Genomic DNA, 12,510 nt, shown 5'->3' with positions numbered 1-12,510 from the left:
AGAACAGTACACGTATTGTTTAGAAGAACTCTATATGCAACAACACGTGACTTTATATCATTCTTCCACTGTCCACATTCTCGTAGTAGCCAACGATAAGCTCTAGACTCAACATCCGGTCTTACCGTGACTTGCACAAGTGTCGTCATCAGCAACTTCCATTCAGGGGTGTCCAGAACGTATGAATTCTTGCACAGAAACAAGAAACTGCGAAAATTCTCCTTTGGTGTCAGTGCAAAAATTTTAACATGTTTTATACAATCTGTAAATTACAATATCTGATTCTATATTCTTTAGAGAAAAAAACAGCGTTTATTTCGTTCGTTTATCACAGAAATTGCAGAAATAGGAGCAAATTTAGTAAGTGACTACAGCTTTTACGGATTTCTAAGAGCGGCCCTTTAAAGAATTCCGTATGGCTGCCACAACTGGAATTTAAAGGGCCGTAGGATAATCGTTAAAGCACTGTGTACCTTAAAATGCCCCCTTATATTTATATTGTACAGAATCTAAAATAAAATAAAACATTGTGACCCTATGCAGTCTGGTAGAAACTGATGGCCTTCTGATGGAAGATAAAGTCAGCAAGTTCCTTCAAAATGTCTGTTCCCTTCTGTCAGACTGCATGTCACAGAAGACAGCAGTCTTCACATTCTCTGCTGTGAAAACCTCAGAAAATTACAAGGTCCACAAGTAAACTGTATGAAGTCATGATAGCTCAGTTGCTATGGCAACAGGCCAAGGAGTAGGGATTTGATTACCAGCATGGGCGAGAGATTTTTATCTTTTCTGTGATGCTGAGACAAACACTGATCTCCACTGAGCCTCTTGTCCCTTGGGTACTGGAGTCTCTATCTTCGGGATTAAAGTGGAAGGGGCATGAAGCTTTGTCAAGTGCTAAGGTTAAGGATGCATGGAGTTACATCTTCACTTCCCCATATGGCTTCACGGTGAGGTGCTTAAGTAATTAAACACAGGGAAAATGTTGCTGTTATCTTTACAAGTAAATTGTATAGTTGATCCACAGGCATCAGTTCAAGTTCAGATCAATACATGAAGAATGAAATACTTCTGGATGGGAATAGTGATTGCTTATGGAAGATCATTCTGTGGTATGTCACATATCAGAATTGTTTACTGACAGGAATATTTTTCTGACACTTCTCTAAGCTTTTTTTTATTATTTCTGAACAGGTTACCTGACACGGCTGCAGCTGCAGACAATGGCTCAGCCTCTTTGTGACACTTCATTCAGAAAGTCTGACTCAGGCTCATTCTACACTGCCTGGTCATCCATGGCAGGACTTGTTAAACGAGGTCTTGTGCTACGAAATGGTTCGCCTGCCAAGTAAGTATACAGGATGTCCCAGGAAGAAAGATCAATATTTTGGGAGGTCATAGTATCGGTCATTCTAAGCAATAATGTGTGTTTGAACATGTATGCTGTTCTGAACAGTCTGAGATGCTGTGACCTCCCAGAATATTGACCTTTCTTCCTGGGACACTGTGTGTTTGTTCCAACTGCAAGCAGTGTATTACTATCTCCATGGTGTTGAGTCTGCAAAAGCTGTTGGTAATAATATGGCCCAGAAGATTTCCTTGTGTTTCTTTGTTTAATTAGTTAAATTTTCAGTTGTTCCAATTATATAGCATCAAATGGAAAAATGATCAGTAATTAGTGAACTGGAAAGGCTGTGTTGGGAAGCTGTCATGGCCTTGTTTGAAGCATTGTCTTACCTTTGGGGGTGACAGAGAAAATGAAGAAGACTTTCAGAATAGCTGGTCTCTGGCCGAGATTTTAACCCAGAACCTCTTGAATACAAATCAGTCCTATTTAGTCACCAGCTGCATTCAGTTCAGTGCTGTTTTGAAAGACAAAATTCATTGTTGACTTCACAGATCCTGCCATTGGACGCTGTCCGGTGTCAGTCAAGTTCATATTACATTTTTACAGCATGTATCGTCTGTGTTCCACTTAATTGTATCAAGTAACTATTCTTTGATCTCTGTTCGCAGAGAAGATGATGTATGTCGAATTTAATTAGGTGATTGATGGCAGATCGCACCTTGCTTATATTTAAAGAAAAGGAATGTGTAAAATTATGCTGAAACTGAATTTACAAATTTTATGAAGAATTCAGGGGGACTTCTGAAGGCTGAGCAACAAGTTGACTCTTGCGTGTTGTCTTGCAGATTCAGCTTATCAGATGCTGGTGCAGCTATGGCTCAACAGCTACGTGACGGGAGCGATGCATGTGTGTCCAAACATCTTGCTGCCCCAGAGATCATTTCAATAGATACATCAGATGATGACAGTCCAATTTCTGAAACTCAAGATGGCACTGTTGCTGGTAATGGAGACGTAGCAACGACACTCATGTGCGATAACAAGCAGTGCCTGACTGTCAGTGCTCCCATACCCATGAAGAGAAAAGCCACTGCTGCCAACATGAGAGACTATGAGAACAGCCATCTGAGTTCAGTGAGCACATTTACCTGATTTTCAACAGGTTGATTCAGCATGCTGGTGGAGTGGTTAGCACCCACGATTTTTATTTGGGAGGTCTTGGATTCAAATCTTTGTCTGGAGACTTTCAGTATGGTTGTTAAAAATTAGCAGTTTTACATCCATATTACCTGCTCTTTGAAAATTTCAGATGCCGCTACAGGTGAACTTGTCAGATCCACAGAATGGTCACCAAATTCTCTACATTTACTCATACATATGTTAGATTGCCATGTTGATAATAGCTTGAATTGTTAGTGTATGCAAAGCAAAGAGAATGATTTAGTCACTGGAGTTACTCCAACAGGGAACTGAAAATATGTGGCCTCTCNNNNAAATTGAAATTCTGGGGGGGGGGGAAAGAATTTTGAATAAGATACCTATGTTTAAAATTCAAAGTGAAGAATATTTTTCAATGTAATGGGGCAACCAAACTAAACAGATCCTTTAATACACATTTTACATGCATTTCATTCAAAATCTCTCAGCACTTTATTTTTTAGCATTTTATTAAATACATAATTTTAACTGTATTTAATAAGTACCAACTTATTACAACATAATATAGTTTCAAGGACCCAACAAGCTTCAACCCTTCAAGGGCCACCAGGAGTGCACTTAAACTTTATTTTTATTAATTGTGAAATGTATACACTGAGGGAGAAATACTGTGAAAACTTTAAGTGACTTCCCTTAAGCATTAATCTGCCCCTCATTGCCCAGGCATAGTGCATGCATATACTTAAGAAGTGTAATATCTTGAAAAGTTATGTTCATTGTAATAATCATCTGTTTCTTTCTCCATTGTTTCTTTTCTATCCCTTGTCCATCATGTCATCATCCTTACAAACCTGCAACTTTTTCATTCCTTACCTTCATCTCATTCCTTCTTTTTCCCCATCCTGCTCTCCTCTTGCATTTACATTTTCATGTTTTGTCTTGGCTAAGTTCTTCCTTGTCATGCCATTAGAAGAAAGAGGGTGGGCTTGCTTTTATATCAGGTACCTAAAATCTCTGCATTGAGGTCCTCTATCCTCATGTCATATTCAGTCAAATTAGGTGCAGCAGCTCAGAAGTGTGTAAAATACCAGCAGACAAACTTTTTTTTGTGTATCTACATAATATGTTGTAATTGGATGGTATTTATTAACTACAGTGATGTGCAAACTAATGTAAGATGATGAAACTTTTTGCACCACCCAGTATGTCACACACAGCGTTGTATGTCTTTTCCCACCTTTTGATATCAACTTAAAATTTGGGTGGCTCTAGCGTGTTGCACTTCTCTGTCTGTAGTGTGATAGTTTGTATTGCTGTGTTTCAGGTGCAATCAGAAAAGACTTCTCACAGAAAGAAGTGCTCACCACAAGAGCAAGAAACTGCAGATAATACACTCATCCTGGAACCTGGCTCATTTGATGTGATCCTCCTTGTAGACAAAAATGAAACAGCTGGGTGAGTGTGGCCACCTTAGCTGTGATGTATCGGAGTGACATGAAGACTAAATTCATTCTTGAATAGTTCATCAGTTGACCCATGTAACAGCATACAGGAAAAACACACACTTCTGTGGGAAATTTTCACAATGGTTTCAGTTCTTACAAGCAGGTCATCATCAGATTTTTGTTCATAAATTTTTGGAAGAGACACATGTCAATTTTGGAATGAAATACTGTGAGGGAAATTCAAACAGTAAAAACAATTTATCTGGACTCTTTTTATTAAATCTATGAAAGGTCAAGGTAACAACATATTTTGATGTAATACCTCTGCTGCCTCAGCCACTTGCTGCATTGGTCAATCAGCTTCTTGATGCCCTTAGGGAAGGACAGATCCCGTGGGTCTCGAGGCCAGGGAAGCACTGCCTCTGACATCTTGAAAACTGGCAACCATCTAATGATTTGTGGTAGTCCAGATAAGGTGATAGTCACATGGCACAAAGTTCAGACTATACAGTGAATTAGGGAGAAGCTCAAATTTAAGCTTATGAACCATTTCAACCAAAATATCAAATTGCAGCATGTTGCTCATCAGTGGTGCAATTTACAAGCATAGGTGAGACGTTTAGACTACAGCTGTAGAAAATTCAGTAAGCATCCTGAGAACCTGTGTCATGTTTAAAGTTGTCTTGATATGGAGTGTACTGCATGACACTGGAAGCACACTCATTATTTAGCAGACCCCACACATCAGAAGCTTACTGTCATTTTGTACGTGGGGCTTTGTATTCTCGTATACAGGTGCCGATGTTTTGGAGGAACCTGAAGATAGTGGCAGCAGGCTCTGCTGAAATGTTGGCACCTACGTGCTAGGCCAGTCATTTTCACCCTTTTGTAACGTGCATCTGACTGGTAATTTTATCAAGAAACTGTACTCCCACCATAGAAAAACAAAGATTCTCACTTTCAAACTGTTTTTACAATTCTGTACATGTTATTTTTATATTAATCATTAATGGAAGGTCCAATCTTCAAGACCTCATGCCCCACCCAGCTGACCATTGTGTTCTGCCAATGAGACAAGTCTGACCACCTGAGAAACCCTGTGTTAAATAAACTATGTTGCATCATGTGCCAGAACATTATGTACTGCCTATTCACTGCAGTGCAGTGAAATCCCCATTTAAGGTTTCCCTGAGCAGCAGTGGATTTGAACTGTAAACTGAGGAAAATCTCAGATGAAGGAAAATTAATACTGAGATTCCTGACTTGAGATCACTGAAATTGAACATAAAATTATGAAAAATCAGAAACTGACTGATGTTAGCTGTGCATCAGAATGCCAGGCATATATTTGCAGGAGTGTTTCCTCCATACAGAGGGTCTGAGCCGAGACGTCTGCTTGAGGATGTGGCTGTCTCAGAACTGTCAGCTCTGGGTACGTTGTTCGAGCTGAGACACCTCAAGGTGGCAGATTTCACATGGGTATGTCGTGATCGAGTGACAGGCCAAGAGCTGGTTCTGCCATACATAGTGGAGCGCAAGAGAATGGATGACCTTGCCAGTAGCATCCGAGATGGAAGATTCCATGAACAAAAGGTGAAGCAGATGTCTTCAGTGACATGCCACTGGTGCAATATTAGTTTCTGCTCATGTTATATACCAGAATAACATAGAGGCACACACTGTCTGAGGAAGTACACTGTAGCACTCTCCAAGCACTTCTGAAATATTGATCTTATGGCTGTTTCCATGGTGTAGGGTGCTCAGCCACATCCAATTTAGTGGGCCCTCTTTTGCTTTCAGGCTGTCTGGATTTAACCAAAAATACTTTTAATTTTACAAGGACTGTGTCATAGTTCAGGTGGTTACACCCTTACTTCATCAGTTCAAAATATTTTGCACATCTGTCAGAAGCATTCAGGGATGGATTAAAATGTTTTGCTGAAAACTTTATTTTAAATACTAAAGATATTTCCATTGTGATACAAACCAAATTAATGGTCTTCCTGCTGAATTTGTATTGCACGTTTCATTAGTTGCAATATAAATCTGCAGATTGTAGCTTAGTGCATTAGGAACTAATGTTGTGCGGTGCATAGTTTCGCATGAAGCAGAGTGGGCTGCAGAACCTGATTTACCTCGTGGAGAGTCATGGAGATAACATGCACACATCCCTGCCACTAGACACGCTGAACCAGGCAACCATCAACACACAAGTGGTGGACAGGTTCACCGTCAAGACAACTTCCAGCCATCGTGACTCCATGCGTTACCTGTCCATCATGACACGACTGCTGAGTTCCACATACTGTAACAAGACCATTGTCAGCTGCCATCATGACCGTCTGCCACGCTGCCATATCAGGGATGATCTTGTGTCTCTCATGACATTCTCAGAATTCAACATGGCCTCGAGCAAAACGAAGGTACTCCACACTACCTGCTTGCTGATTAAATGTTTAATTAGGATGTAATTAAGAGGAATTCAGATTCGTGAAATAGTTCCTAAAATTCAGGTAGAAATCGTGTTATCTGATTGTATGCAATGGCTGGCTTTGATAGTATTGGTGTCGAATCTTCAGGTTTTGCTACCAAAGAGTTTGCTAATTATTAAGATGGATCTTAGGGAAAAAATTTAGTGTCATTCTCCCCTTTGTTGCTGTGCTTTGAGGCTTCATTGCCTGTTACTTTTTATTTGTATACGCAGGCCCTCAAAGTGCAGGACGTGTTCATAAAGCAGCTCCTTCAGCTTCATGGTCTTTCAGCTGAGAAGGCACAAGCAATAGTAGAGCGTTACCCAACACCTCGAGTACTCATGGCTGCATTCCAGGCTGAAGGGTCAGCAGGGGAGAAACTGCTTGCCAACATCCGCTATGGCTCCCTGAATCGTCTTATAGGACCAGTTATAAGCAGGACCATCCACAAGTTCTATACCAACCACCTTCTCTCATAACATTGTTACCAGTTGTCACCAGTATGAAGTGCAGGGGAGAAGCAACTGGAGAGACATGGAACACATATATACATGATTTGCATGATCATGTATCCGAGATTTATATTTCTAGCCTTAATAATCCAAATACATTGGAGTACCCATTAAATGTTCATTGGTTTAAGGTTTTCTATCATGTAACTTTCAGTGTCAGTGATCAAGAGCCAGTAATCTCAAGTTGATCTATTGGTATTCAAATCTCTCAAATTAAGGACTGCCACAATTTTGTCTTACATAACATTTTTCAGTGACAAATCTATTATGTTAGTTCAGGTCTGTGTATAGTCAAAATTCTGTTTCTTTGACTTGTATTCACCAGTGATCAGCATTTCCCATATAATCAAAGGAGGCCATTTTTAAGGCTGGGGCATCCAGTGGTAGAGTGATCATGAGTATGATTGGCCGAGTGAACCTACAGTTTAACAAGGGTTTTGAACGTCAGAGATGCATGATATTCTTCACATCTGAAAAGTTCCGCCTTTTGCGGAGGTAAGAGTGTCAATCTGTAAGCAGAAAAGTGTGTACATGGGCCTGACCAAGACCTGAACTCATAACCCTTTTAATGAGAGTCTTAAGAAAAGCAAGGACCATCCTCTATTTTACATTCTAATTATCATACTTGCACCATTCTTCTTATTAATGGCAAGGCCAAATTTCATAAACTAGTTGTCAGCTTTTGTTTATAGTTTGTTTTCATTGAATTCGTGATGGCTAGTGGAGGGATAAATGAAATGTATGAACAAGGATGTTTTAAATCCTGAAACAATCCATTATGTACTTTTGCAGTTTATTAATTCTGAAAGCAGTTCTATCTACGAGCCTTTATTTGTCATTTCAAGTAAATGGTACCATTACTTAAGCATCTGATTTCTCTTTCACTGTGTTTTTGCCTTAAATCTATACACTTGTAATTAGGCTAAGATAATTTTTTGTGTGAAGTAGTGTGGTATAATTAAAAATATGTTTATATGCTCTTTATGTAATTATGGATATTCTATTCATACTATTGAAGCAATTCAATTTTTACAGAGTTTCACATTCTTAGAGGTGAGACTGTATACAACCTGCCTGTGCACTGGATTTCATGCACAAATCTGTTTTTATTCTCCTAGTTTCCTCCCTGGTAAATTTTCCTTTACCTGATTTTAAAAATGAAGTATGGCTTTTACATTACATAAAAGTACAAGTTGCAAAGGGCCAGATTTCATGTACAGGTTTGTATTATAGGCACGTATTCCCAAATTTTGCAGTATCAAACATGGTATTGATTCTCTGATGTATAATGTGTATGTAGTCAGTTATTGGAGAGGGTGGGTTTCACCATGCACCGCGACCAGTTTGATCTATTATGCTTCCCCCTATGATATTCTACCAGTGTCTATACCCTACTGCTACTGGTGCTTACCATCAGTCCCGACCAATGAAATGTTAGGCTGTATTGGAGGTATGGTGGGGAATTCATTTTTCTTCCCAGATTTAATGCATATTAGGATATACCTTTTCATCTTTGCACAACATTAACAGTTTCTTGGCTTGGAAGAGTATCGATTTTTCGATTCTTATATATTGCACATGGTAACATTTTTGTTGTATTAGCTTGCTTAAAACGTTGGTGATCCCTGATATTGGCTGTATAAAGCTATCTGGGTCGGTGCTGTAAGGCGAATTGCATTCGAAATCGTATTCTGTTGACTGCATGTGATGTAATTTTTTTGTATTATAAAGGGGTTCTTTACTGCGTGGGTTTATGACTAACAGTAACACCTCATATAGTTACAGTTACTTTTTGCAATATTTGTTGTAACATAACCTCAACTACAGCTTGGACTTACTCATGTTCATTTAGTCTTTATGTACAATAGTACAATATCCGTTTCTACAATGAGGTAAGCTTTATACTTTTTCAACTGAATAATTCGCATTACTGACAAGGTAACATCGAAAATTGGCAACCAATTGATAGTAAAATTTCAATACGTTCTCGGTGTACCAACATATGAAATCTTAGAAAATGAATGGGTCTTGTGCGCGTTAGATCCATTATGTGTTGGAATAATTGCCCTTATAGTTTTATATACTCATATCACAAGTATTAATCTCCGAGTATTGTTAAATCGTAGCGTTAGCTATTATAATTAAGTCCGTGTTCTAATGCATTGGTTCGTCGATCAATATCGCATACTTGTGGCAGCGCTGTACGCAGGAAGAATAAACGAGTATGAAAATATGCATAATCTAGAAGCAAATTTTAGTCTAGCGACATGTTAAGTGTCAAACAAGGATCCAAAATTTTGATATTGTACAGAAATGGAGATAATGAGCTGTTTATTGCTTAACGCATGGCGACGATGGAAGATTTAATAACTGGAAGCCATCTGGAAAATGACACACGGAAGTAATGTTTAATTTTATTACATAAATATGTTTATTTTAACCCCAATCTTAGATGCAGCTATAGATCTCTCGATGCATTCAAATTATTAAGGACATTCCTCGAAATGTGCTGTGTTACATCTTTCAGTTATAGTTAGAAATATTTTCTATATATGGAAGAATTATTATAAATACCAGTAATCCCATATTTAACTGTCTTGTGCGCTTAAGTCCCAAATGTCGATCAATTTTTGTGCTGTTATAGACAGGATATTGAAAGAAGAAAGCAGTCTTCTGGGATTTGGCACCGTGTATATGTGGTTATCTTACATAGGATATTGAAAGGTTTGTATTCTTACAGTTCCAGCCCTGTGCCTTATAGAATTATGAAGTGTGTAAACAGCTGGAAATTAGCCCAGAGCGGTTGATTTAAGTTACGATTCATGATTCATATCAAGATCAGTCATAGCTTTCGATTGTGTTAATCATGATATCTTACTATCGAAATTAAATTTCTATGGAATAACTGGCANTGAAAGGGCAGTTGTAAAGTAAATCTGACTTTCTTAAGATTCACATGTTTTTAAGTTAGATTCCTTCAGATTTAACTCTTACATGCTGTTTCCATATGTAGATGGTGTTTGTGCTGCATAAGGTTACTGTAGTTACCATGTTAAAATTACTGTTGTGGCTCCTTTATAAATGTTGTGCTTGCTGATGCATAGGATTTTGATGGCGTTTTGATGAATGTGTTGAAACTGGAGTCAGGTATTTTTGGATTTCCTACTCTTCACATGTAGGTAAAAATTCATTTTGCTTATATCGCTTTTAGGACAGAAAGCGTCTTGCATGCTGAAATTGCACAATATGAAGAAGCTGAGAAGTTTTGTATCCAGCTGATCAGTGAGGTAAGAACATTATGGTTTTGGTTAATTGTTCATAATTTGAGCTGGTGGGATAACAGTTTATCAAATCTAGCATTGCTCCTGGGATGACAGCCGGATTTTAACTTGAGATAACAGTATTAATAATGAACTAATTTAGTACTGGAAGTGTGTGCAACTCTCAGCCTGTTGGACCTCATGCATGCATTATTGCAGTGATGCAAGGAAGAGGTGGTAGAGATTAAAGAATGTGTGTTGGCATGACTGTGAGTGATACATTGGAAGGAAGTGGCATTTGCTTGACTTGGTCAAGGAAAGCCACAGAGGATGTTAGTCAGTGGGCCTGTCTCTATTTGAACTAGGTGCCTTGTAAGCAGGTTGCTCTGTGCTACCATGAGGAGAACTGGAACATGCAGTTCTCACAAATTATCATTTCCTATCTTTCAGTTTCTTCAGAGTTATGGCCTGGTCTCCACACTTCAGGCATTCACCAAAGAGTGCACCGAGTTGGGATATGTTGTACCGCTTACCACAGAGAAGGACCGCATCAAGAAAGAGAGCCTGTTAAAAATACTGGAGCATTTTGCTCATAGAAATCTGAACAATTTCTTTGATGTAAGAATTTATGGTTTGCAGTGTGTCTATTTTGTTCTTATTTTGATTTTTAATGGACCAGGATGTGGTCCAGTGGTGTGCTCTCATGAACGCGGTAGTGAACTGGTTTGCATCAAGGCATGGAACATCTTGATCACCTCAGTAAAAGTTAGTCTTCTCAAGAAAGGATACCTGTAAAATTAGTTACACCATTGAAAATAAACACAAAACAGAGTTTTGTTTCGACAGGAAGCATATTAATTTGATGGGTCTGTGCAGTGTAATGCCTCTACTGTTGTTCAAGTAAATGTTTAGTTCTCTTTGTTCCATTTGTTTATTGTTTGTTTAATAATGCTGTTAGTAACTCAGACTGTGTAGCATCCAGTTATTGGATTATTAATGAATGACGACTTGGACAGGATGTGGAAGGAAGTGTTTATGTCCTAATTTGAGGTACCATCTTGGCATTTTCCTGGAGGGACTGAGGAAAACCACATGAGAACTTTAGTCAGGATAACCAGTGTCCCAACCAAGATTCAAACGAGGCACTTCCGAATACAAGTCAGAAGCACTGCAACTTGTGCCAGCTTGCTTAATATGAAGTTCTGGACCTTAACTGTTAAGTTCTGTTGATAGTGATGTCTGCAGTAGTGTCATTAACTATTACCTTCAGACAAAAGGAATTTTGTATCTCCCAGAACTTATTTCTGGTGGCCACATTTTAATTCAGGGATAACTGTTAGTGTTGTAGTAGTAGTAGTAGTAGCAGCAGCATTATTATTATTATTTTAGCTGATAGTGGTATTAGTGTGTATGTTAGAGAAGTGGGGGGGCGATGGTATGGACAGGCTTGATCTGGCTCAGAATAAGGACCTGTGGAGGGCTCTTATGAACTGTCTCATTCCATGAAATGTTGGGAAACTCTTGAGTGGCTGAGCGACTGACGTTTTATCAAGAACAACTCAGCCCTGTGGTGTTAATAGTGAAGAAGCATAATGCTTGTCTAGCGGGGCCACGACTGAACACCACCTGACACCTGGCCAAGCCAATCTCGAAATGCTCTGGATACCATCTCATTCTTGTTTCCAGGCATGGCAGGTCCTTGTGCCGCCATCCATACAAGAGAAGCTGGAGTGTAAGAAGCTGACCTTCTACCTACACATTCACTTCGCTGTCTTGCCCCTGAGGAAGAGAATCAAGGCCGCCGTGCTTGACGGCAATGCGTCCATACAGTCAGGCGACACCAGTACAGGGCAGAGACGTGAGCAGGTGCTGGATCAGAGTGAACAGTTGCAGACTGAGGAGATGGAAGGAGAGTCAGAGACTGATGACACCCATGGGATGGAAGTGTTGAGGCACTTCCTGGATTCGAAGGGCACTGAGTTCAGTGCTGAACCTGAGTTCCTGCCGTACTATGCCCTCCCATTCGTCAGTGACCCTGTGTCTCATCCTTCATTCCAGGAGCTCTTCATGGTGTGTGCATCGTTAGTTTCTTTGTGATTTATCTAACCAAATATGGTCAGAAGTTTTATGTCAGCATTGAGTAGCATACAGTCCTCAGATGATGACCATGATGAAATCGAATGAATTATGGAAACATTTACAAGGGGGTACCCAAAAGAAACTGATCTTATTTTTTTTTAAACTTATTTATTCAAATTTTAAGCACAAACCTTCAATCCCCTTCAAAGTACTCTCCACTTACACTAATACACTTGT

At 39.2% G+C, this 12,510-nt stretch overlaps 2 protein-coding genes across 6 annotated transcripts in view; both read left to right on the top strand.

The window, feature by feature from the left end:
• The window catches only part of LOC111866125 (crossover junction endonuclease MUS81), a 10,924-nt gene extending 3,006 nt beyond the window's left edge, over positions 1-7,918 (top strand). For all 5 annotated transcript variants that reach the window (XM_023854764.2, XM_023854763.2, XM_023854760.2 and 2 more), the window contains 6 exons: positions 1,195-1,348; positions 2,194-2,482; positions 3,831-3,961; positions 5,325-5,544; positions 6,048-6,374; positions 6,656-7,918. In XM_023854764.2, the coding sequence (XP_023710532.1) occupies positions 1,195-1,348; positions 2,194-2,482; positions 3,831-3,961; positions 5,325-5,544; positions 6,048-6,374; positions 6,656-6,901 (1,367 nt within the window). In that variant the 3' untranslated portion in view covers positions 6,902-7,918. The remainder of the gene's footprint in view (positions 1-1,194; positions 1,349-2,193; positions 2,483-3,830; positions 3,962-5,324; positions 5,545-6,047; positions 6,375-6,655) is intronic.
• A 1,934-nt stretch (positions 7,919-9,852) lies between these two features.
• LOC111866141 (lisH domain-containing protein ARMC9) overlaps positions 9,853-12,510 on the top strand; it is a 14,224-nt gene continuing 11,566 nt past the window's right edge. The window contains exons 1-3 of the mRNA XM_023854796.2: positions 9,853-10,221; positions 10,645-10,812; positions 11,881-12,264. Of these exons, the coding sequence (XP_023710564.1) occupies positions 12,097-12,264 (168 nt within the window). The 5' untranslated portion in view covers positions 9,853-10,221; positions 10,645-10,812; positions 11,881-12,096. The remainder of the gene's footprint in view (positions 10,222-10,644; positions 10,813-11,880; positions 12,265-12,510) is intronic.

The sequence above is a fragment of the Cryptotermes secundus genome, unplaced genomic scaffold (assembly GCF_002891405.2).
Source record: "Cryptotermes secundus unplaced genomic scaffold, Csec_1.0 scaffold318, whole genome shotgun sequence".
Classification (NCBI taxonomy): Eukaryota; Metazoa; Arthropoda; class Insecta; order Blattodea; family Kalotermitidae; genus Cryptotermes; species Cryptotermes secundus.
The sequence above is the reverse complement of the archived record's forward strand: the minus strand, read 5'-3'. Positions and strand labels throughout refer to the sequence as shown.